The sequence below is a fragment of the Theropithecus gelada genome, chromosome 9 (assembly GCF_003255815.1).
Source record: "Theropithecus gelada isolate Dixy chromosome 9, Tgel_1.0, whole genome shotgun sequence".
Lineage (NCBI taxonomy): Eukaryota > Metazoa > Chordata > Mammalia > Primates > Cercopithecidae > Theropithecus > Theropithecus gelada.
In genome coordinates this window covers 976,426-1,003,359 of record NC_037677.1, presented here as the reverse complement: position 1 = coordinate 1,003,359, position 26,934 = coordinate 976,426, and the positions used below count along the sequence as shown (strand labels likewise).

Sequence of the window (26,934 nt, the reverse complement as noted above, 5' to 3'; positions counted from 1 at the left end):
GCGGTGGCTGGGGCGACTACCTTAATCAGCAATCAAAGGAAAGTCTCTGGCACTTGCCAAAGGGTATTTAGGACTCAAATAATAAAACGACATTTGAAGAAGAAAATTCAATCACCTCTTTGCTCACTGGCAAAGTTCAGTAAAAAGAGTGTGATAAAAACCTTACTTTCCCTGTGAGCTCAGGGCACACCATCCAGGCAGGATCCACAGCTCTCTTCAGCAGCGGCCAGGGGGGCTGCATGTCCTGCCTGGCTCAGGGCTGGGGTGGGTCCGCGTGCTCGCCAGTCCCCCATGACTGGCCCACCCAGGAAGACATGGTCTGACTTCAGGGCACAGTGGGCAGATCCTGAGACGCAGGGGCAGTGTCTTCTTGGAGAGACACAGGCTTGACCCCTACACTGTCTCCCAGGGCACAAAAAACTGGGGTCACTCACTCTGTACAGAGGCTCAAAACCCACCTCACCCCTCACTAAAGCGGCTGAGATACCTACACAGATGATAAGCATGTGGATTTCCACCTATCCATGAAGGAAGTGTCCTCTTGTCATCACAAATCACTAATTTACGTGGACCAAAAGCTTGGTTTCCACATCTACCCTCACCAAGGTCTGGTCCATAAAAATTGCTTGGAACTCTGGAGTCCAATTAAATGCCAGTTGTCCCAGCCACTGAAGCTGTACCGTGACATGGGATTTCATGCTCTATGCGGCCCTGGATGAGAGGAGCACCATCCAGTCACCAAGCACATTTATGAAAATCCTCCTCATTTAAGTGGACACGAGCTGAGTTCTAATTAAGTCTAAGTTCCACTGCATTAAGACAAGGTTTTTAAAAATATAACATCAAAGTACAGCAGAGCTACTAAGAATCAAGGAGTGTCAACAACACCTGGCAACACGCTCTGACACTGAGGCCCCGGAACACAGTCGGGATGATGTGGCAGCGACCGTTTTCACATCTGCCTTCTCAAAGGCCTGGTCGTGGTGCCCACAGCTGCCGTGTGGATTTGCTGACACTTATTCCCCCGCTCGGGGCCCTTCCCTGGGGTGCGGCATCCTGGCCAGTGGATGTAGCAGCCGCCCTGCCCAGGTCCATGAGAAACTAGAGCAGGCCCCTCCCCGGGGGTGACAACCAACATCTCTCCTGGGGGGAAACTGCCCGACAGGAAACCACCGCATCACACGGGGCAGGACACGAACAAACGCCCAGCCGGGTAACAAGGGCAGCACGGATAATGAGGGCTGCATGGGTAACTACAGCAGCATGAGCAGAGAAGAGAAACTGCAAAATCAACCCAGTAACGCCTCCAGATTCTTCACCTAAAAAAATAAAGAACAACGTGAGGGCTTGACTATGAATCAGACGCTGCCATGCTTCAGTGAGAAGGTTACAATGAGGCTTAGAGGACTCCGACTGCTGGGGGAGCCTGGAAGAGCGAGAGGAGAGCTGCCCCCGACTTCTCTCTGAACTGGAGTCTTCAGGAGGTTTGGCCAAGTTAAATTTCAGTGAACATTCTGCTAAATTAATAGGAAAAAAGGCTCAACAAAAGATCGCCTAACCCCATGTTAATGAAATGCTGAAAGACATTAGGTTTTTAATAAATCACAATCCTGACAAGTATTGTCGGACATCAAATGAAAAAAGAACTGGCAAAGAGGCAGCAGTTTCCAAGGCACCCTCAGCCCACAGGTCCCACGGGGAGGCTGGCGCGCACGGCCGTGCACTGGAAATGGTTCCAACGCTGCCAAACTCCGGCAAACTCATTTATCTTGTCGTGTGGGGCAGCCGAGCGTGCTCCTCCAGCTGACAGTGCGGCACCTCCTCGCCGCACACCACTGCCTGGTCTGGAACATTCCGCTCCCTCCGCGGGTCTTCATCAGCGGAAACGCCGCGAAGCTGGCATCCTCATTAGGACCAACAGCTGTCTCGCAGTCACACAGAGACACAGAACCGCTTCTGCATAACAATCTGCCGAAATTTCACGGCTAAGGAAAAGAAGACACGATGTGGAAAACACTGGGCCACAAAGCGCTGATGGGAGTGCTTTTCCGGCACGACATCAAACACTGACGATCGTTTCCCTTCCTATTTTTAAAACGCAGCTTCCTCGAGGTAATGTGTTTACCTCTGAGGAGCACGCCTGTGTGTCCACGGAGAGCAAGGGTGCTCCAGGGGGAGGCCTGCAGACGGCAGTCCCTTCCTTGGAACCCAAGCTTCTCAGTCAAGGCACTGAGAACAGATCTTTGAAAATGAACAGCTGTGAAACAGGCACCACTGTGGCTTTATTATTTTGGCAGGTCAACTGTTCTATTACAGTGCTGATACAAAAGTACAACACCTGTGTCACCAACAACCCTGACCTTAAAACAGTGCTCTGAGTAAGTAACCAAAGGACACCCCAACAAGCCAGCCCAGGACCCCCGGGTGTCCCTCGGAGAGGGGGCTTCACAGTGCAAGGGAAGATGTGGGGTAGTTGCGTTGTGTTCAGAGTCATCAGAGCCCTTCCTGCAATTTCTAAGCTATCTGCATGAAATCCAACTCCTAACACATTAATCAGGTCTTCCCTTCATAGCCAGGCAGCCCAAATGCACACTCGGGGTCTCCAAAGTTCCATCCCGGCCTTTCTCATCACCCACATCTTTCAGAATTCAAGAACTCACACAAGCATTCGTTTGACGAACTCGGAGGACTGACCAAGAAACGGAAAAGTCACATTCCAATAAGACACATTTCTTTTTTTTTTTTTGAGACGGAGTCTCGCTCTGTCGCCCAGGCTGGAGTGCAGTGGCCAAATCTCTCTAAATACTCCTTGATGGCTACCTCCTAAAAAAGTGGACCCTTAAAATAAAAAACTATCAAAGCAAAAATCAAGTGTGTATCACACATGACTCTTTTTCAGAATTTCAAATTCAACTGTTCCCTGGAGAAGTCAGCTCTCCTAATGCATAGTTCTACCTCAGTAGTCTCATGGGGCCATGCTACTCTCCAAACCCCTCAGCAAAAATAATGAGAGATTTCCCAACTAAGTCACTGATAAGGGCTGCACCACAGAACTGTTCATGCAACAAATATTTATTAAGCACTGGCTGCGTGCAGGCCCTGCTCCTCCTGAGACAGTGTGCAGCAGAGGAGGAGGTAAAGTCACTCCAGTGACGCCTCCCTCCTCCCAGCGAAGGGGGCAAGTGACCGGCCACTTATAAGGTCAGCAGTGTTAGGCACACAATAGCACCCTAAGGGCTGGAAGTGCTGCCAACAGGCATCACAGCAAAGCTACAAGAAGCCTCTGCAATATCCGTGTTTACCACAGCCCACAGAGAAGAGCTTCTAAAGTGACTTCAGACTACGCTAAAGCCTCCCTAAGATCTGATTAACCGAATTAATAAGAACCTTTCCACAGACTATTCAAACAAAACATTTAGTTCAGTATAACCTGACCACCTCACCCAGCCAAAAATAAGGTTCTAAAGATCAGGTCCATGAACTATGGGGGCACAGTGAGAACACTCTTCTGCTAGCTGAAGAGCTTCACCTTGGCTATGACACAAAGAAAGAAGACCCATTACAGAAACACTGATCTGTGGTGCCTGGACTCAGTAACAGCACTCAGCTCTGTGATCTCTGGACTAAGCACACAGCACTCAGCTCTTTGTTCTCTTGCTCGCCTCTGTCTCGTGTACTGATCTTATCCTAGAATGTCAAGGCTACTAAGGACAGAGACTGTTTCTTACAACTACGGCATCTGCAGGAGCCTATAGAGACGTATTTTCCAAATAGATGCTCTTGACTTGTTGTGCAGCACGGCCTTCTGGTATACAGAAGAAATTCCTAACGCCCATGCACTCATGTTCTTTCTTCATAGGAATGGCCCTGAGTCTTTTATTCAGGGGTCACTTTCATCTCTACATATCAGTTTTAGAATGTTCAGGAGCAGTAAGTAAGAGAAATCGGTGGGATTGAATGAGAAACAGCGTTAGAAACCAACACAAAAATGGCAAAAAGCAACAACTGACTTCCAGAGAAGCCAAAACAAAACAAAACACAACAGAGACAAACAGTAACACCCAGCCCGTGAGGCCATCAGGGCAGGGAGGCAGCGTGGCAGTGCGTGCACACTCCTAAAGCACTGGTATGTCCCTCTCTTACACACACACACACACGAAATAGTCTTTTTTTACAAAGTGTTGGTTCTTGAGGGATCATTGGAGAAATCGCTTCTGTGGAACATCGTGCTCTCCAAAGACGGTGTTAAATGAAGTGTTTCTCTGCTCTGCTGCTGAGCACCAGAAACCCTGCAGCTCAGATGTGTGCAGGGACTTCAAGCAGAGCTAGCTGAGGGTGGCTGCGTGCACACAGCGTGCAGATGCTGATCAGAGGCTGCCAGGCGACCCTCACGTGCCACCCAGGCCCTGGCTCTGCAGTGGACATGCACACAGCATGGTCATCACCATCTTTTCCAAACGTAAGCTGATGCTTTAGGCAGTCACCCCTCCCCATTCTGCCCCCTCTGCATATCACGCTGGTTCCTGCTGACTTGTGGACTCAGACACCCGCCCCTGTCTCTGGAGTCTGTCCTGAAGTACCTCACAGTTAGGAAGTTTCTAGTATGTGTCAATAGCGTGATGGCTGCCTTACAGTTATCTCAAAGAAAAGTGACGGAATCTGACAGGTCAAAACAAAGCTGTTAAGTAGAGCAATTCAAATGCAATTATTTCCTTGAGTTCTTATTTTATTAGTTTCTGAGTAGCCCTTCTTAAATGAGGAACTTTAGAAGGGTAAAAGAGAGATACACTAAATCTCCTCTCACTTTGAAAACCAATATTCTAACTTGGAAACACTTTTAAAACGCACCAACAGGCAGCCAGGCACCAACAGGCGGCCAGGCACCAACAGGCAGCCAGGCACCAACAGGCAGCCAGGCACACTGGGTCACACCTGTAATTCCAGAACTTTGCAAGCTGAGGCAGGAGGATCACTTGAGGCCAAGATTTCGAGAGCAGCCTAAGCAACATCGTGAGACTCCATCTCCACAAAAAACACAAACATTAGCAGGGAGTGGCGGCACAGCCCTGTAGTCCCTGCTACTCAGGAGGCTGAGGTGGATCACTTGAGCCCAGGAGGTCAAGATTGCAGTGAGCTGTGATCATGCCACTGCAGTCCAGCCTAGGCAAGAGGGTGAGGCCCTGTCTCAAAAAAATAAACCAATAAAAATTTTAAAACATGCATCAGCAAGGGACTGGCTCAGGAAGTTACTGTTACGTTCATACCACAGGACACTGAGAGAGAAGGACGGAACGGCAGCTCTGCAGGTGGTGGCACGGCCAGCGCTGCTCTGCTGGTAAGAGACAAGGATTCTCCTTTGCACAGAAAGAACCACTGGGCCTAGGTGTGCCTAGCTGCGCACTATTATCTGCTAACGTCTCCTTGGCAGTTTCTGTCGTCACAAGACAAAACAGTCACTAGCTAATATACAGGAAACACCCAAGACCACCCCTGAACACGACTGCTGCAGTGAGGTCCTGTTCCCGCCAACTGCTGCCCACTACGGTTCTCTGGAATCTGCACCATACTCAGACCAACCAGCAAAGCTCAGAAAAGCTATCACGGGCAACAGATGGAGTCCTCAGTGACCCTAGCCTCAGTTTTACAATAACCTTGGATATTAGCCAGTTATTACTAAGAGTTGTATCTATATAAATCTATATACTTCCTCAAAATAAAATCACATTTATTAATTTATGCAGCAACATGGATAGAACTGGGGGCCATTATCTTAAGTGAAACAATGCAAACACTGAAAGACAGAGTGTGTGTCCTCGCTGGCAAGTGGGAGCAAAACTACGTGCACAAAGGGACAGCGGAGGACTGACAGGGCAGAGACCCGGGGTGGGGTGGGTGACAGGAGGACTGACAGGGCGGAGACCCCGGGGCGGAGTGGGTGACGGGAGGACTGATGGACAGGGCAGAGATGACCCAGGGCAGAGGGGACGACAGGAAGACTGATGGACAGGGCAGAGACGACCCAGGGTGGGGTGGACATAGGACTGATGGACAGGGTGGAGATCTGGGGCAGGGTGGATGACGGGAGGTTGCCTGGTGCATGCAATGAGTGTCACTCCAGTGAGGGGTACGCTAAACGCCCTGGCCTCACCTCAATGGAGTACATCAAGGTAGCAAAACTGCACTCACACCCCATGAATACATAACAACATTTTGCTAAAATACTCTAATTTAATATAATCAAAAAAACAACCACCAAGCTTTCAGGCATATGGGTAGGAGATGTAACACTGACAGGAGACACAGGCCCGGCAGCCTGCAGGTTGTCCTCATCTCCATGTCACTTCCACCCCAGAGGCCCTTCCACAGGGCCCTGTTGTGGCAAAGTCACCACCTGGTAGATGACTGGCTCTCCACCTTCCTCACAGACAAGGACTCAAAACCCATCACCAAAAAGAAAGCAGATCTGAAAGTGGAAAGCAAACTGATTCACAGACCACATGCGGCCTTTCCAATGCCCACCTCCCAGGCGGCCGGCTGGCCGGACAGCACCCAGAGGCCCACACCCGAGCTGACGCCTGCATGCTGCCTGTGACCAAGCACAAAGGTCAGGTGCAATTAAAACTGCCCATCATCCAGTTAAAAATGTCACTTTCCAAATATCTTTTCCCTTTAAAAGCATAAAGAAAACTGTTAACACCATGACACAAGGTGCGAAACTGTTTACCTTTCTGAGCACATGATCTAGAACTGAGTGTTTAGTACCAAATATCTCCCCCAGGTGTTTGGAAATAAAAGCACACAAAGATGTCATCACTTCAAAGTGATCATTATAATTTTCCAACTGATTTTTTAAAATTTTGTTTGGTTAGATGTGTGTTTTGTTTTCTTTAGAAGAAAGCACCAAAGGCCACATTTGGGGAATAAAGTTAAAATCATTTGTAAAGAATTAAAAAGGAAGAAAACAAAAAAAAAATTTGCATCCTCAAATATCACATCCATGTTGAGATGATCTCCTGTTTTTTTCTTTATCCGCATTGCAAATACTGCCAGCCCGGCACGAGGCAGAGCCACCCGCCACCCACGGAGGAGGTTTAATGGCCAGTGACGCCTCGCCTGTCAGCTCCTTTTTATAGCAACCAAAATAAAAAAGTAAAAAAAAAAAAGGGAAATGGGGAGGGGTTGGGGTGTGCTGAGGGGAGTCTGAGGACTGAGGCTGGGATCTAAACAGGCAAATGTCATGACAGCAAAAGCCTCTTGCAGGCACGTCTATTCACCCGCAGTCCGCACAGTGAGGGCCCACGCTGGAACGGCCTGCGTGTGGGTTCAGCCCCCAGGTGTGTGCAAGGGAATGCTGCAGCCAGGAGAGGGCCAGGCTTATGGAATTACACTGCCAGGTGAAAAACACACAAACAGAAAAGAACTTAGTTCAGGTAAAAAGCACTGACTTCCAGCTGCAGCTCCTGGTGGTTAGGACAAACACAGGCAATCTCAGAGCTTCTGCGGGTTCCGTTCGTTCCAGACCACGCTGTGAGGTAAAGATCGCAGTAAGGCAGATCACACGAGCTGTCTGGTTTTCCAGTGCATACAGAAGCCACAGCCACACCATCCTATATTCCGTTAAGTAAGCAAATGCATTACCTCTGAAAACACAATGTGTGTTTTATAAGTAAGATAAATTTTACCACTGAAAACACTAACAGTCATCTGAGCCTTTGGTGAGTCATCATCTTTTCGCTGGTGGGGGGTCCTGCCTCGATGCTGACGGCTGCTGACTGATCAGCGTGGTGGCTACTGAAGGCTGGGGCTATTTCTTAAAACGGACAGCAATGAAGTCTGCTACATCAACTGATTCTTCCTTCTACAAAAGATTTCTCTATCGCATATGATGCTGTTTAAAAGCATTTTACCAAGGCCAGGCACGGTGGCTCACGCCTGTAATCCCAGCACTTTGGGAGGCCAAGGCAGGTGGATCATTTGAGGTTAGGAGTTCAAGACCAGCCTGGCCAACATGGTGAAACCCTGTCTATTAAAAATGTAAAAATTAGCCGGGCGTGGTGGCAGGTGCCTGTAATCCCAGCTACTCAGAAGGCTGAGGCAGGAGAATCATTTGAACCTGGGAGGCAGAGGTGGCAGTGAGCCAAGATAGCACCACTGCACTATAACCTAGACAACAGGGCAAGACTCCTGTCTCAAAAAAAAAAAAAAAAAAAAAAGGCATTTTACCCACAATTGAACTTCAAAACTGGAGTGAGTCCTCTGAAACCCTAACCCTACTGCTGCTTTACCACTGAAGATTATGGAATATTCAAAATCCTTTGCTGTCATTTAAACAGTGTTCATAGCATCTTCACCAAGAGTACATTCCCACTCAAGAAACCACTTTCTTTACTCATCCATAAGAAGCAGTTCCTTGTCCATTCAAGTTTATCATGAGATTGTAGCAATTCAGTTCCATCTTCAGGATCCACTTCTAATCCTAGTTATCTTCCTGTTTCCACCACACCTGCAGTGACTTTCTCCATTGAAGACTTGTACCCCTCAACGCCTCTCAAATTCCTGTGACATTCTGACCTTCTCCCATGAATCACAAGTGTTCTGAATGGCATCTAGAATGATAAATCCTTTCCAGAAGATGCTCAATTGACGTTGCCCAGGTCCATCAGAGGAATCACTATCTATGGCAGCTATAGCCTTACAAATGTATTTTTTAAATAATGACTTGAAAGTCAAAATGACTCCTTGAACCATGGGCTGCAGAATGGGGGTTGTGTTACCAGGCATGACAACATCCATCCCCTTGTACATCTCCAACAGAGCCCTTAGGTGCACTGTCAATAAGCAGTACAATTTTGGGGGAAAAAAACACTTTTTTCCTGAGCAGTAGGTCTCAACAGTAGGCTTAAAATATTCAGTAAACCATGGTGTAAACAGATGTGCTCTCATCCAGCCTTTGGTGATCCATTTACAGAGCACAGGCAGAGTAGGTTTCACATAATTCCTAAGGGCCCTAGGATTTTCAGAATGGTAAATGAGCACTGGCTTCAAATGCAAGTCACCAACTGTACTAGCCCCTCACAAGAGAATCAGTCTGTCCTTTGAAGCCAGGCAATGACTTCTCTAGCTAGGAAAGTTCTAGATGGCATCTTTTTTAACAGAAGGCTGTTTTGTCTACACTGAGAATTTGTTATTAAACACAGCCATCTTCATCGATGATCTCAGCTGGATCTTCTGGAGAACTTGCTGCAGCTTCTCCATCAGCACTTGCTGCTGCTTCACCTTGCACTCTCATGTTATGGAGATGGCTTCTTTCCTTAAACCTCATGAACCAACCTCTGCTAGCTTCCAGCTTTTCTTCCGCAGCTCCCTCACCTCTCTCAGCCCTCAGAATTGAAGAGAGTCAGGGCCCTACTGTGGATTAGGATTTGGCTAAAAGGAAAGTTGTGGCTGGTTTAACCAATCCAGACCACTCAAACTTCCTTCATATCAGCATTAGGGCTGTGTTCTTATCACTTGGAGTAGCAGTTTTACTTTCCTTCCAGAACTTTTCCTTTGCATTCAGAACCTGGCTGTCCAGTTCAGGATGCTCACCTTTCACAGCCTCTCTGCCTTCGCCACGTCTTCCTCACTAAGCTTTGTTCATTTCCAGCTTTCAAGTGAGGGACACGAAACTCTTCATTTGAACACTGAAAGGCTGCTGTAGGGATGTTAGTTGGCCTAATTTCAATAGTGTTGTGTCTCAAGGAGTCAGAGGCCTTAGGAGAAGGTGACAGACGAGGGAATGGTCAGTCAGTAGGGCAGCTGGGACACACACGATTTATTGACTAAGTTCACTGTCTTCTACGGGCAAGGTTCCCAGGACCTCAAAACCAATAGTAACAGTTACAGCAAAAGTCACTGACCACCCTCACATAATCACAATGAAAAAGTAAGAAATATTGTGAGAATGACCGAAATGTGAGAGAGACAGGAAGTGAGCATGTGCTATTGGAAAACTGGCATCAACAAACCTGCTCAGCCAGGGCTGGGCTCCACAGACCTTCATTTGTAAAAAAACATCAATCTACGGAGTGCAATCAAACAAGGGATAAGAAATAGCCACCAAAAAAAAAAAAAAAAGGGAGAAATAGCCACCAACCGCTGAATTCCTGTGACATACTGAAATTTTCAAATTAAGCCTTCTTATTATTTTTAAGAATACATACTACAACTTCACATTTCTGCTATATGAAGTATCTAAAATTGCTTTTCATATAAATCAGTACACATTGGGTCACTAACAAACAGTCAAATAAAAACAGCCACACAGTTACGCCAACTAAGTAATACCGTGGTAAAATTCCTGCTATAATACAGAAATGCCATAACACAGAGTGAAAAGAAATAAGACACATCAAAAGGAGAAGGTGACAGGTTCTTCTAAACACGGATGATCAAAGCCTTTAGCAGCTCACAGCACGGAGCTCCAACTTCTCCAGCTAAGATAACGACCACACGTTTCAGGAGACCCATTTTGCTACACTTTTCTTTCTTACAGTGAAGCACTGGAACTCAAACTTCAGTCTTTCAAAAAGGCACAGAATTCAAGTAAAAGTACGAGGATTACAGTAAGCAAAAAATGAAAGTGGGGAAAAATCTCTCCTGGAAACTGGATCACAAAACTGGGCCAGTTACCGTTAAGCCTTTAGAGCTACTTCATGCTTTAAGAAAACCCAATATACAGCAAGTCACCTTAACTAGACAGTTAATTATCTACATTATAAAAGACATTAGATTCTAATACTGTATTAAAGAATTTATGCTGAGTTCCTACAAGTGAAAATAAGCCCTAAGAAAAAACTTTGAAAACCACATTCCACACCATGTTAATATAAATTACGTGACAAAGGGTACTTTTAGTCACACACGTTGAAGAAATACTGCCTCTGTTTAAGCAATATCACTAAAAACACCTTGCATACAACTTTTTGGCCTACATCAACAAGAACAGCAAACTTTCTAAGAACGCATGTCTGACTTTTGCTTTCAATGCTGAGGAAAAGAACTGGTGAAAAGGACTCAGGATCGCCCTGGAAAACCGACAGAGCTACTTCCTGGATGAGCGGGCAGTCCTGCAGGCCTCAGGCCGGGCCCTGGGCGAACATTCCCACCTATCAGGGTGCCAGGCCCCATGGGTCTGGGCACTAACAGGCTGGACACGCATCGAAGGCTCACAGATGTCCTTGGCGATGCGGTGGCCACTGCAGAGAAGCCCTCGGAGCAGAGGATCCCTCAGAATGACATGGTGGCAGGGAAGGCAGGAGACCCAGGGTGTGCTCTTACAAGTTACATTCAGAACGTCCCAGACAAGTGATCGAACGGACACACATAACCTGGCCATTTCTCTTAATCAGGAACTAAACCCACACCCCGGACCTCACCCAGGTGTGCTGTAGCGCGGATGCACATGTGAGGAGCTAAAGCCGCACTTCTGCTGCGGCGCGGATGCACATCTGAGGAACTAAAGCCGCACCTCCGTGCCCTGTAGCGCGGAAGCACATCTCAGGAACTAAAGCCGCACTTCTGCTGTGGAGCGGATGCACATGTGAGGAGCTAAAGCCGCACTTCTGCTGTGGAGCGGAAGCACATCTAAGGAACTAAAGCCGCACTTCTCCTGTGGAGCGGAAGCACATCTGAGGAACTAAAGCCGCACTTCTGCTGTGGCGCGGATGCACATGTGAGGAGCTAAAGCCGCCCTTCTGCTGCGGCGCGGATGCACATCTGAGGAACTAAACCCGCACCTCCGTGCCCTGTAGCGCGGATGCACATCTTAGGAACTAAACCCGCAATTGGCGCCTCAGGTGTGCTGTGGCGCGGATGCACAGCTCTACACTTTTGTAAAGATCACGCACTCTGTGGGTTTTACTTGGTGTACTGGCTCGAACCTGCAAAACCTACGCCAGAGACAAAGGCAAGCGGTACTAAGAAGATGCCTCAGATGAAACATTTTTGTAAAATTTCTCATTTCCTGCTTTTCTCATTATGAGGCATGTCTAAAGGCTCACAGCTGATCTGATGTCAGGAAGAGTTTGTGTTCAATAAAGGCGTCCATGGCTCCACCTGCTGACCAAGCCCTCATCCTGCAGGAGCACAGCTGAGGAAGCACCAGGCCGGTGAGGGGAAGCTGGATGTCCAGGAGCCCAGTGGACTCGCCCTGACGCAGCAACAAAATTAGCACCAAAGAGATCTTTTCAAAACTTATTTTTGGATGTACAAATAAACAAGATACGCTACTTCATGATAATTTGAGTAAGAAACGAAAGCATAAACGATCTGAGTAAGCCTGGCCCGGGCAGGTCTGGTCCACGTTCACCTCATGCCCACGGTTCAGGTGAGTGGAAGCATAGACTACAGCTTGGAAGACCCATGTGGGAGAGAGGGCACACGGAATTACACACTCCACCTTACTCTACCCCCACACCTGATTCCAATAGAAAGACAAACCCTAGGAAACTGTATTCATAGGTCCACATTAATATGAACTCCTTCATAACAATTACTACATTCTTCATAAGTACAGCTCTCTAAAAACCATTGTTTCACGTATCCACCAGCTGCAAAAATTTACCACAAATTAATCAGATTTTTTTTTTTTGTGAGACGGAGTTTCGCTCTTGTTGCCCAGGCTGGAGTAAAATGGCGCGATCTCGGCTCCTGGGTTCAACCTCCTGGGTTCAAGGGATTCTCCTGCCTCATCCTCCCAAGTAGCTGGGATTACAGGCATGCACCACCACACCTGACTAATTTTGTATTTTTAGTAGAGACAGAGTTTCTCCATGTTGGTCAAGCTGGTCTCAAACTCCCGACCTCAGGTGACCCGCCCGTCTCGGCCTCCCAAAGCGCTGGGATTACAGGCGTGAGCCACTGCGTCTGGCCTAAGCAGATGGTTTAAAGATGCCACCAGCATTCACTACACTTCACAGTCAAATGGCTAAGACCACACGGTTGCAACAGCCTTAGAAGCAAAAACATGCACTTGCAATCAACTCCAGTAATACAAATACAAAAACTTTTCTTTTTACACAAAACAAAAATAAAGTATTTTAATTAAACAAGGTAACTGAACAGAGACAACACAGGGCTAGAAGGGTCTTAAATAACACAAGAGGCACCTTGAAGGCACTAGGAGGGACTGCTCTGGAATCACCCCCTAGAGCCAAACCCTCAGCAAACCACCTGGCATCCTCATGCCTCAGTTTCTTTCTCTGAACTGGGGTGATGCCAGGGGCTCCAACAGTGTCTGGCACAAACCAGCAACTCACCAAGCCCTGGCTCCACTGCATCCTCCTCTGGACAGAATTCTTGGGCCTTTCCATTCTGCCCTCATAGGGGACAGACACGGCAGGGCACACCAGTCTATACCTGCGACCCCCATATCGGAAGCACATAGGAAGCTGCCCTGCTCTCTAGACACAAAACTATCCTCTTTACCCAATTCTCAAAGCTCTGACAGATTTTTGTGCTCCATACAGATGACCAGAGTCAATGCAGTGAGAGCTGCTGGGTCGTCCCAGCCTGGGGCAGGGAGCTGTGCTAGGATGGTGGCACTCGGCCCTGCAGGTGCCATGGGTGGGGGGGTGGGGGGGCACCAAAGCAACCACAGGGATCACAACCACCAACACCAACAAAGTGCAGGTGTCTATGCTCGCTAACACTCAAAAAACACAGTGCCAACTAACCAGTGTAGACAGAATTACAAAGATCCCCTTCTGCAGGACTCAATGTAACAATGAGCTGAGGCCCTGGACCGAGGAAAGGTCACTGGGGAATTAACATCCATGGAACAGTGTCGCTTCACTATTTGAAACAGGAGAACACCTCTGGCAGGCACACCTGCAGACGCCATCTTAACCGCAGGAGTGCTTCAGCACACCAATAGCACAGCAGAGGGGTACTTTAAAGGAAGTCATAAGAAAAATGCAGAATGAGGGGCATTCTACAAAAGAGCACCAAGATTCTTCACCAAAAAACTCAATGTCCTAAAAAGTAACAAAAAATGGGGGAAGGACCATTCTAGATTAAAAGAAGTCAAAGGACATAATATCTAAATGTGATGAGAGAATCCTGATTAAATCCTAGATCTAAAAAAAGTATCAAAGACATTTTGGGGAGAACTCAGTAAATCTAAATATGGACCAGATAAAGGATGCCATAGAATTTTTACTAATTTTCTTATTTGAACAATGCTACTATATTAGGAGAACATCCTTATTCTTAGAAAATGCATGCTGGAGTTTTCCTTTCAAAGGTCTCAGCCAAAGAAAATATATAAGAGTGTGTTACAGAGAGAGGTGTGTATACATCTACAAAGACAGCAGTGCTGCAATACAACAACAGGCGAACCTAGGTGAAGGGTAAGTGGGCGTGTATTTCAGAGAGAGTTGTGTACACATGTGTAAAGAGAGACACCGGTGCTGCAATACAACAAGCGAACCTAGCTGATGGGTAAGTGGGCGTGTGTGTTACACTTATGTAGAGACAGCAGTGCTGTAATACAACAGGCAAACCTAGGTGAAGGGGTAGTGGGCATGTGTGTTACAGACAGCAGTGTGTACACGTGTAAAGAGAGATAGTGGTGCTGCAATACAAGAACAGGCAAACCTAGGTGAAGGGTTAGTGGGCGTGTGTTTCGGAGAGAGGTGTGTACACGTGTAAGGAGACAGCAGTGCTGCAATACAACAGGCGAACCTAGGTGAAGGGTTTGTGGGTATACTGTACTACTCTGTTAGTTTTTATGTAGGCTTGAAACTTTTCTAAGAAAAAAGCTTAGGAAAGCACTGCAGGTGCAGGAGTGAGACCATCTTGCTCCTCCCACCCTCTAGGCCTCCAACTGCCCTTCCAGTGAATTCTCATGAGGAACAGCAGAGCAGCCATGTGGCCCCTCTGCCCTGACCTGCAGTGTTGCCAGGTGGCGGGCCCAGGTGCAGCCAGGGCTTTGCTGTGGGGCCCCTCTGCATCTGGTGGACGTCAGGGAGCACCACATCCAAGCTAACATGCATAGGAAGCAGCGCTCCCCGAGCCACGGCATCTTCCTCACCGATAAGCTGGCCTGCAGCGGGGTCAGGCCATGTGGCGGAGCTCATGGGGGCCCAGCTCGGTGCCCGCTGCACCCTGATGCAGCAATGACACGGTGCTGTGTTCAGCCACTGACCGCCGGGAGGTCTGTATTACTGTGGCTATCGCTAATGGAGCTGGCAGAATAAACGCCGACCTGATGTCAGGACGGAGTAGTTTAATGCGTGTGATGCCCCCGAACAGACCCAGGCTGACATAAAGATCTCTACGCGTAGTCGTGACTGCTGCCTGCTCCTGTTCCAGTCTCAGAGTCAAGGAATTAGCTTTCCAATCTCAAGCTTCTTTTTGAAAACGTTGTCCTGGTCGGGCGCGATGGCTCACATCTATAATCCCAGCACTTTGGTAGGCGAGGCGGGCGGATCACCTGAGGTCAGGAGTTTGAGACCAGCCCAGCCAACATGGTGAAACCCCACCTCTGCTAAAAATACAAAAATTAACCAGGCGTGGTGGCGGGCGCCTGCAATCCCAGCTACTAGGGAGGCTGAGGGAGGAGAATCACTTGAACCCAGGAGGCAGAGGTTGCAGTAAGCCGAGATTGTGCCACTGTACTCCAGCCTGGGCGACAGAAAAAGACTCCGTCTATTAACAAACAAACAAACAAAAAGTCCTATTTTCCTTTCCAACATCTTACTAACATTTTGAACGCTAAATCTAAAACTTAGTAACTCACGTTAAACATATAAAACAGATTTTCATATTTGGAGTTCATTTATAAACCTCTCACTGCACGCTGCTTATCCAGACGTGGAGTGGAGAGCAGCACTGGTGGGAGGTTGAGGGGGCATGGAGGAGCGAGGAGTGGCCGGGACAGATCCCACAGGCATGGCTGGCAGCAGACCTGCCAGTGGACCACATGGGACATGATGGGGGAACGGGGAGCAGAGGTTAAAAGAGAAGAACCAGGGAACACTCTAGGTAGACAGCCCCCATGAGTGGGCAGGCAGTCTCATCATTGACTGAGCAGGGTCAGACTCGGGGAAGGAGGCGGTTACAGAAAGAACTGATGAGTTCTGTTAAGACCTTACGCTTGAGTTGCCGGAGAGAAACCCAAGCAGAAAGGGACACACTGGATTGAGGGTCTATGTCTGCGTGCGCATCTATGTGTGTACCTTCTCCCAGAATATACCACGCAGACACGTGTACTAACAAAAACTAGATGGAAAAGACCCAGGAGATGCCCCGTGGGTAGCGGTAACAGCTCCCCCAGCACCCATGGTGGCATGGCCAGCTCCTGTGCGCAGCCACAGGCCTTGTGGGTGGCAGTAACAGCTCCCGCGGTGCACACGGTGGCGTGGCCAGCCCCTGTGTTCAGCTACAGGCTCTGGCAGCCCTGCTCTTTTCTAACCCTCTCCACCCAACTCCCCCATTCTGTCTTCTTTAAACTTCTCAAGAGAACATCTGAGGGTGCCCTCTGTCAATCTCCTAGATCCTTTGAAATAGCCAAAATGGAGCTAAATGTTTAGAAAAAGAATAGCAGAATTTGAAAGGTAGTCGTTTTTTTGAAAGATAGTAGAGTTGTAAATACTGAAAATTAGGCTAGAATTAAGTTTTCATGTCAACCCACAGAACTTTTTTCATGGCTAAAGACAGATGTCTAAACTACCGCAACTCACTCCGTGTGTCCCTGGAAAACATTCACCGAGTGGATGGAGGGGTCCCTGAAATCCCAGAGGCGGAAAGTCGTGTCGCGGGAAGAGGTCACCACGAGCCGCTGGGTAGGGTGTGTGCAGCAGTGCGTCAACTCCTGGTCGTGCCCTGTAACCAAGATGGCAAAACACAAGGTCATCACCTGAGGAGCACACTGAGAAAAAAGCTTTTCAACAGCACAAGAACCCAAGAAGCCGTCTCTCTTAGAATGTGAACCTGACCTAATGGAATCACTCAGCAGCATGTGGGTCACGGTGGGGCAGGTTTTCCCTCAGAAGCTGAAGTCCTTTCAGCCGTCCACGTCAAAGGAACAGAAAACCAAGCAGGTGCATAACCCATTTTCTGACCCTAACAGTTAGAAGGTCAGGCAAATTAACAGGCTGAATGTGAGAACCACTTAAATCTTAATTCTTTGCTTAGAATATCTTTTAATGATACTACGCTGTGGGTCCTCACTCAAATACAATCTTTAACGCTCATGGAGGAAATGCACTTACAGACAGATTCGCAGAAGCAACTTCAGTAGGCAGAACCCCAAGATGGCCCCAAGCCACCCCCACCCCGTACATGCCTGCCGCGCTTCCCTTCAGTTAGGGCAGAGCCTGTAAATAGGATGAGATTATCTTTCTGGTAATTATGATACATTATAAGGCAAAAAGAATTTTGCAGATGTAATTAAGGTCTCTAAATGAGTTGACTTTGAGTTCATCAAAGGGAAGATTGTCCTGGGTGGTCCGGCCTAGCCCTTAAAAAAGGTCACAGAAGTTGGAGAGTTCAGAGCAGCAGGGGAGCTCCAGCTGCAGAGGAAAGTGGCTGCTGTGTGGGAAAGGCATGCCCTGTGCAGGCACTCCGGGGCCAGGCACAGCCTCTGCACACCCAGAGGAGCCCTGGCTGGCAGCCGGCAAGAAGACAGGGCCTCAGACTCCAGCCGCAGGGACGGCCTCCTCCAATGATCAGCAGGCTTGGAAGAGGATCGCAGCCTCGGGGAGGTCCCGCCCAGGCAGCACCCTCACTTAGGTCTTTGAGGCCCCAGGGAGAAGAGCAGCTACCATGGGCCCAAAATTCCCGACCTGGGAAACCATAAGGCCATCAATTCCTGTCATTTTAAGACACTAAGATTGTGGAAATTTGTTACAGAACAATGGAAAACTAATACAACTACCATATTTCCAATATCTAGATACTACATGCTACAATTTAAAACCCCTGAAGATAAAATAAATTTAGCTACCAACAGTTCTATTATTAACAGAAAGAATCTCCAAAAATTACCACAGAAGAGCCAAGAGGACTGAGACTCATTCTGGTCAAGAAGTAATTGGCAAGGTCAGACATAACCCATGGACATAAACTAACATGCACAGCCAGGAGGCGGCGGACTCAGAGAACCCAGGCACCTGTCAGAGAGTGAACGAGCTCAGACGTCTCCACATCGTACAGGTTTGCCGTCCGGTCCCAGGAGGCAGTCACAGCCTGCTTCCCCCCAACCAGCCAGTCAGCGGCGATGACCACGCCCTGGTGGCTCTTGAGGGATGTCAGCGGGACGCGGATGGTGGGGCAGTCGCTGGACACGTCCCCATCGAGGTCGGGCTCATCCTTGTCAGAGCACTCTACTTCATCTTCCCCAGATATCTGCTGCCAAAGGGAAGGCCAGAAAAGAAAGACATTTCCTGGAAATCTTGAGTTTCTTCTGACACAGCTACAAAATAGATGGTTCTCATTAATCTCTTGAGGACATATCCATCATGATGGCCACCACCAGGAGCCCGGTGCTGGCCACTGTGATGAGTATGTCCGCCTCTGACCCATAACTGCTGCCCGTGAACGCCCATCAACTCTACAACCATCTCACACAGAAAAAAAGTAGAATCCACAATGCTGTCAACTGAACTACCATTTATTTCCACGCATCAACAGAATGGCAAATAAAATGATTTTCAACATTTAAGTTTTCATCAGTTATTAGTAGAAATGCAATATAAAACTAACCAAATACAAGTGAAAGTCAGTAATTTATTACATTGCAAAAAAGAAGCATTTTCATTCTCAAAAGCCTACTTAAAATATACTTAGAATTCTATTGCTATAGTCATAAAAGTCTATTTTCCTTTGTAACACCAAGCCCCCTGTCAAAGGCCAAGGCTAAAACAAACACATTACAGCCAGCTCTGTAAGAAAATCTGTATATTCCTCCAACAAATATTTATCAGGGGCTGACAGAGTGCCAGTCCCCACCCCCAGCCCAGGTGCTGCTTACACAGTGCAGAAGAGGACAGAGGGCTTCTGACATGCACACATGCAAAACTACGCTCAATCTAGCAGGTAGGAACTCTGGGGTGAAGACCCCTGGTAAAGCTCCTGCCCTCAGAGAACTAGCAAAAGAGAGACCACACACACACACACATACAGACACACACGTTAGTATGGGGAGGTATGTCGTATGTACACAAGTACTAGTACTGGAACTGATACAGTTTGGCAATTTGTCCCAGCCCAAAATCTCATGCTGAACTGGAATCCCCTGTGTTGGAGGTGGGGCCTGGTGGGGGTGTCTGGCTCATGGGGGAGGATTCCTCATAGCCTGGTGCTGACCCCACAATAGGGGGTGAGCTCTCCCCCCGCCCCCCGCCTTGCTCCTGCTTCCATCACATGATGCCGTCTCCAGCTTCGCCTTCTGCTGTGAGTGAAAGCTCCAAGCTCCCTGAAGCCCCCCTAGAAGCCAAGCAGATGCTGGTGCCACGCTCCCTGTACAGCCTGCAGAACCAGCCAACTAAACCTCTTTTCTTTATAAATTACCCGGTCTCAGGTATTTTTTTATAGTAATGCAAGAATGGCCTAACACAGGAATGTCATGAGCACAAGCACATTACTAGGGGAAGCACGTCAAAGGGACGCACAGCAGCAAAGGAACGCACATCACATGGACGCATAGCAGCACAGGATTACACATCACTGGGAGGCACAGCAGCACGGGAACACGTCACAGGGACGCATAGCAGCACGGGATTACACGTCACAGGGACGCGCAGCAGCACGGTATCACAAGTCACAGGGATGCACAGCAGCACAGGAACGCACATCACCGGGATGCACAACAGCAGGGGAGCACAGGTCATAGGGACGCACCGCAGCACGGGAACGCGCCTCACAGGGACGCACCGCAGCACGCGAACGCGTCACAGGGACCCACCGCAGCACGGGAACGCACGTCACAGGGACGCACGGCAGCACGGGGACGCACGTCACAGGGACGCACGGCAGCACGGGGACGCACGTCACAGGGACGCACGGCAGCACGGGGACGCACGTCACAGGGACGCACCGCAGCACGGGGACGCACGTCACAGGGACGCACGGCAGCACGGGGACGCACGTCACAGGGACGCACGGCAGCACGGGGACGCACGTCACAGGGACGCACGGCAGCACGGGAACACGTATCACATGGATGCAGAGCAGCACGGGCACACACGTCAACATGGCCACACAGAGTAAGGCGGCAGTAAGTTCTATGAAGTAAAATAAAATAGGTCAAGGGGCAGCTGGATGGGGGCTGCTATTTTACATAGAATACTGAGGAGGGACTCTCTGATGAGGCTGCACATGAGTCAGATGTGAGGAAAGGAAGGGTTAAGTAAGGCTCGCCCATGCTGAGGAACAGCATTCCGCCATGTGCGGAACAGCTACAGGAGGCAAAATCCGAGGCGGCATCGGGACAGCTCGTGTAATCCCGGGAGACTGTGGAAAGGATGCCAGGTTCCATTCCGTGTGATGCAAAATCACCAGACGGCTGTGGGCGGGGTGTGATGCCAGGTGTGTGCTGTGTGAACAAACTGCGGAGGGAACGGTGGAAGGGGCTGCTAGGGGCAGAACTGTGGACCCAAATTCCTGTGCTGAAGTCCTCACCCCAGGACCTCAGAATGTGGCTGTTTGGAGAAAGGGGCTTTAAAGAGGTGATTAAGATAAAATGAGACCAGGAGAGTGGACCCTATTCCAATAGGACTGACGTCCTTGTAAGAAGAGATGAGGACACAGACACTCCCAGAGGGATAAAGGACCCAGGAGAAGATCCATCTATGAGCCATGGAAAGAGGCCTCAGGAGGAACCAGCCCTGCTCACACCCTCATCTCGGGTTTCCAGCCTCTGGGACTGTGGGAACACGGATCTGTTGTTTATAAGCCACCCTGCCCCTGGCACTTTGTTATGGCAGCCCCAGAAAACAACGGAGGAGACGGACAGGAGATGAGAGAAGTGCCCATGAGAGAGGGTGGCCTGGAGTAGGATGGGAAGAAAGAACTGAAGCGCCCTCTGCTGCAGGAGTGGCTGACAGGGTGATTTCCACAGGCAGTAAGAGAACAATACAGGTGTTTACACCGTGGAAAGGTGTTTGGTCTAAAGCACTGGGTGACAGACAGGGACGTTTCCTGAAACGGGTGGCACAAGTAAAGGAACACCCAGAGACAGCAAGTTCAGGGTGGCACGTGCAGCTCTGTCGGGACGGGGGGCCGGGGGGCCCCAGGCTCACAAGACTGGCAGAGGCCACCAGACAGGCTGCAGCAGGGGAGTAGTCAGGACGCCACCTTGAAGGCCGGGGGTGACGGGTGACAGCACTGCATGTGGCTGGGAAAACGGCTCCAGAGGGAGCACAGCAAAGAGCCAGGAGCAGCCACAGGGCAAACCCCTCAAAGGATAAAAAGAAGGCCGACGAAGTTAAACGAGTAACTGGGTGTAACTTAACTCGCATGCGACAGTCATTCTGTTGGTCTAAATGTTTCCACTATGCCACCCAAACACTTATCAACACTGTGGATGTCAAGCAAAACTCGCAGATGCAAATTTTAAAACACAAGACATCTGTCCAAAAGCTATAATGATTCAAGATGAATACAGATTTTAACAGATTAGAGTTTGTGTTAAAATTTAAAATGAAAACTGCTAAGCAAATCAGAGTCAAGACGGGCTGGCAAAAGCTTCAGAAAACAAAACTGCTTTCCACCTAAGGAGCCTCATTTCATCCAGCAGTGCTGGAAGGAACCTCCCACGCCGTTTCTGCAGGGACCTGGCCATCCACAGGCTGCACTGCCTCCTCTTTTTTTAGGGAGGGCCCAACACAACTCTGTGAGTGCAATGCTCCCAGGACAGCTCAAGTCACGGCACATCACAGAGGTTCGTCTTTAACTCAGAGCCCCCAACACCAGCCCCAAATCTTGAGGTGGCAACTATCAACATGAGAAGTGCACTCACCCAACACAAGCAAAGTAGTAAAGAAGAAAATAAAATTAAGTGAACATTCTAAGTGAACTATTAGGTGTTTTTAATGTAAGTACTGTACATGAATCTTCCCTCTGATAAAATCGATGTCTTTCTTATTTGGAAAACAATCCATACACTAACTCCTTTGAATTTCCTAAGCATCAATGCTCACCCTCCTCACCTCTCCACCACGCCCACCATCAGCGCACATTTCACTTGTTTCATCACTAAATGTGCATGTTAGTGGACAGTGTTATGCACTACATAATGAATAGTCTGGCAATTCCACAAAGAGAACAAAACTATGTTAATACATAATACATTCAGTTAAAAATGAACTATTAGAACCTTTATTAGGACTGAAGAAAACTCATTTATCACTGTAATTTATTAACTGCTTAACTGTCTCCGCATAGAACAGTTTAGAATGTTCACAAAGCAGAAAACTCAAGGAATATTCCAAGATGAAAATATCAAAACTAGATTACTCTCATCTTTGCAACAATCACACCCCAATACAAAATGAAAACTTCTAGACGTGTACATCATCTATGCTGTCTGCCTGGCGCTGTTCCCACCTGTTCAGGTGCACAGTGAGGGCTGAGCATGCGGGAAGATCACGCCACTAACGTTTAGCCTGTCACTGAAACTAGGGAGATAACTGCACTCAGAGAAACATTCAGGCCTCTTTGTGATCATAAACATAGGGTGCTGGGCTACCACAGACAGCGCAAGGCAAACAGTAAGTGAAGAATTTTACAAATTTATGGTATAAATACATGAATTCATTCTTCTCAATACACAACATCTTTTGTTATCTATGTTTAAATTTGAACCACATAAAATTGATGTCATACAGGCCATTAGCTGATGTGATGATAAAAGTCCATGAAAGATACACCAGATGTCTAATATTAAACAGACGAAACAGTAAGAAACAGGATCCAAACGTAAACTGTAAGAGAGTGATGATAAACGTTCACTATCTGTAGAAAGGAAGACTGGAGCAGATGCATGCATACAGAGGTAAAGGAGTGTCTTTCTAGGAGCTGTCTCAGTCAGCACAGGCCACCAAAACATAAGACTACAGGCCAAGAGGCTTCAACAACAGAAATTAGTTATTTTCCAGTTCTGGAGACTCTAAGTCCATGACGAAGGTGTCAACCAGTGCAGCTTCTGGTGAGGCCCCTCTTCCGGTGTGTAGCACTGCCATCCTGCAGCATGCCCACAGGGGCTCTTCTATTAATATTAGCATAGAGAGGCTGGGCACGGTGGCTCACGCCTGCAATCCCAGCACTTTGGGAGGCCAAAGAGGGCGGATCATGAGGTCAAGAGATCGAGACCATCTGACCAACATGGTGAAACTCCGTCTCTACTAAAAATACAAAAATCAGCTGGGTGTGGTAGCACACACCTGTAGTCCCGGCTGTTCGGGAGGCTGCGGCAGGAGAATCCCTTGAACCTGGGAGGCAGAGGTTGCAGTGAGCCAAGATCATGCCACTGCACTCCAGCTTGGGCAACAGAGCGAGACTCCATCTCAAAAAACAAAACAAAACAAAACAAAACAAAAAAAACGGAGAAATGGGGAGAGGGGGAGAGAGAGAGCGTGCGCACACAAGGGCGGCCATAAGGGTGAGTGTCTGATGTCTCTTCTGACACACTCATCCTATGGGATCAGGGCAGCCCCTCCACTACCTCATTTTGCTTTAACCTCTTCCTTAGAGGCCCCATCTCCAAATACAGCCACACTGGGGGTTAGGGCTTCAACACAGATTTCTGGGGGACAGAGACATTCAGTTGAGAACATCCTGTCCCTGGCCTCCCCCAAATTCATGTCCTTCTTGCATGGCAAATACAGTCGTCCCATCCCAACAGCCCCAGAAGTCTTATTCCAGCATCAGTGCTAAGGTGTGAAGTCCCAAGTCTCAACAAAACATCACCTGAATCAGGAATGGGTGAGACTCAGGGTGCGATTCGCCCACCCTGAAGCTGAGCTCCCCTCCAGCCGTAAACCACGGAACCCAAACGAGTTACGTGTTCCCAAAATACAACAGTAGGGCAGGCACGGGACAGACGTTCCCTTTCCAAAAGAGAAAGAGGCAACAGGGAAAGGGTGGCGGGGTCCAAGCAAGTCCAAAACCCTGCAAGGCAAACTCCATAAGCTCTTCAGGCTCCAGAGAGCCCCTCTTGGGCTGAATGCGCCACCCTCCAAGTATGCTGGGGCAGGGGCGTCACCCCCTTGGCTAAGCCTGGCAGCCCCACCCCCACAGCACTGGACCACGGCAGCCTGGCCCTGAAACCAAGGAGGCCCCCACACTTCGAAACCAAGGAAGAAACAGGCCCTTGTCCTGGGAACTGCGGTGACAGCTGCAGCCCTACCAACCTCAGAATCACCTTCAGGGGCGTTCTTCCCTCATCTTGAAGGGTTGTAAAGGTTCTTGCCCAGGCAGCGCTGGTTTCTGTGCTGTGGAATCCCAGCAGTCTGACACCTTCCTTCATTCTGTCCCCACCATGTCCCCTCTGGTTTGAGCTGGCGGAGTCTCTGGGTATAATCCCATCTCCAGTCCTGGATCCTGCTGCAGTGGGTGCTTAAAGCCATGGCTCCCACCCACACTCACCTCCATGTCAACTGGCTGTTCAGACAAACCCTGCATGTTCTCTTCGGAACCGGCTTTCTCTTTTTTTTGTAACAGGCATAGGCTGGAAATTTCCCGAATCTTACAAGTTGTCATCCCCTTTCCCATAACAACTCTTTCAGAGTATCTCCGACCTTTAGCACTTTATTATAAGCAAGGAGAGCAACCAGGCTGCACCTTTAACATTTCATTCACAAGATCTCGGCTCAGCCAAGTCCTCGGCCATTTTGTAATGAGGATCACTTTCTTCCAGTTCCCCGTAACCTGTCCCTCACCTCCTCTGAGGCCTCAGCAGAAGAGCCTTCAACATCCACTTTTCCACAACATTCTGTCTATGATATTTGCATTCTCTAAGACACTAAAAGCTTTCTCTCCAGCTCTCCCCTTTCCTCTCTGAGCCTTCACCCGAGCCATCTTCAATGTCCGTATTTCTACCAACAAGCCCTTCACAGTCATGGAGGCTTTCTCCAGCAGGTACCTGAAAACGCCTGCAGCATCTACCCATTCCCAGCTCCAAAGCCATGTCCACATTTTCAGGCATTTCTTTAGCAGCCCCCCACTTTGTGGTACTAAAATCTGTCTTAGTTTGCTCTGGCTGCCATAACAAAATACCACAGACTGGGTGATTTATAAAAAACAGAACATTTTCTCACAGTTCTGGAGGCTGGAAGTCCAAGATCAAGCCAATTCAGGTTCTGGTGCGGACTCGTCCTTACAGACGGCCACCCTCTGGCTCTGCCCTTACATGACACAGAGAGTGACAGAGAGACTGAGAACACAGGCGAGCTCTCCACCGTCTCCTCTTATGAGGACCTCACACAAACTCACTGAACCTTAACTACTTCCTTAGAGGCCCCATCCCCAAATTCGACCATACAGGGGGTGAGGGCTTCAACGCTGAACTTGGGGGGACACAAACATTCGGTACATGACAGATATTATAAATGGATTCTCAGATTCGCAGACATCAGCATCCTACACACTCGCAGGTAAGGAAAGGTGCTTACACTAGTGTCAGCAACAGGCTGGGGTGTCGGCAGCTGCACCGCGTATCTCCAGATATGAGCAGTCTGATCTCCAGAAGCTGAAGAGAGAAATCGGGGAAAATTACCCAAGGCACAGACCATGGTAAAATGCGCTCTTCACCGCCCCTCTGGCTGAGCAGCAGCAGTCAGACCTTTCCGGCTTAGTGACCACTTAGTGAGATGAATGTACTTTTTACTTAAATAACTCTTTTCTGAGACTGCATAATGCTACTGAGAATAGAGTACATGTCCAAAATTGAGGAAATAATGATCACTTAAAAAACTATTTCACCTTTCATTCTAGCATAGGAAGTCCTGGAAGTTCAGAGAAAATGTACAAATAGTAGATTTTCCTCTCCATCTATCTAACCTCTAAGAAATCCTATCATATCAGAACTCAGAGCTGCGATCAACTCTGAAATGTTCGGGAAAGCGACACTCATCTCCATCCATTCAACACAGATGCGGCCTTTCAATGGGCCAGGCACCTATCAGCACTCTTTATGTGTGCGGCTCCCGTCCCGCTCTGTTTTCAGCAGCCAGTTTGCGAGGAAACGCTTTTATTGAGGATTGGAAAGACAAAAGTACAGCACTGTGGGGCACAGAACAGGCCTCGGACACCAGCATGGCTACATCTCACCCACACACGGGAGGCAGGCTGGCTTCCATCTTCTCTTCACTGCCACCCAACTTCCCTAAAGAAGCTGCTCTGAGCTGACACAGCACGTTTCATGCAAATAAATGTACTGCCCGGACTTGCAACTCCTCCTCAGATCAACATCATGCCCAATCCCAGTCTAACCCTCCTCTCTATGCCCATTACCTCATGTTTCCCAGTCTAACCTTCCTCTCCATGCCCATTACCTCACGTTTCCCATCTAACTCTCCTCTCTATCCCCATTACTCACGTTTCCCAGTCTAACTCTCCTCTCTCCATGCCTGTTACCTCACGTTTCCTGGTGTAACTCTCCTCTCTATCCCCATTATCTCACATTTCCCAGTCTAACTTTCTCCTCTCTATGCCCATTACCTCATGTTTCTAAGTCTAACTCTCCTCTCTATCCCCATTACTTCACATTTCCTAGTCTAACTCTCCCCTCTCTATGCTCATTACCTCATGTTTCCAAGTCTTTGTCAGTTCCTGGATGCGTCTGGTTCCACCCTCTTTTCGAGCCCTTTGGTTTGAATCTGAACACATCTAACTGCCACCAGTCTCCTTGCCCCCTTTCCAATCATCCCACAAACCGCCAACTTCGTAAGG

At 48.5% G+C, this 26,934-nt stretch overlaps 1 protein-coding gene across 4 annotated transcripts in view; it reads right to left on the bottom strand.

The window, feature by feature from the left end:
• WDR37 (WD repeat domain 37) overlaps positions 1-26,934 on the bottom strand; it is an 82,119-nt gene that overhangs the window by 9,059 nt on the left and 46,126 nt on the right. For 2 of the 4 annotated variants that reach the window (XM_025395641.1, XM_025395640.1), the window contains 3 exons: positions 25,656-25,732; positions 18,156-18,393; positions 16,725-16,866 (listed from right to left, as the gene is read on the bottom strand). In XM_025395641.1, the coding sequence (XP_025251426.1) occupies positions 16,725-16,866; positions 18,156-18,393; positions 25,656-25,732 (457 nt within the window). The remainder of the gene's footprint in view (positions 1-16,724; positions 16,867-18,155; positions 18,394-25,655; positions 25,733-26,934) is intronic. The other 2 variants (XM_025395643.1, XM_025395642.1) reach the window with 1 other exon arrangement.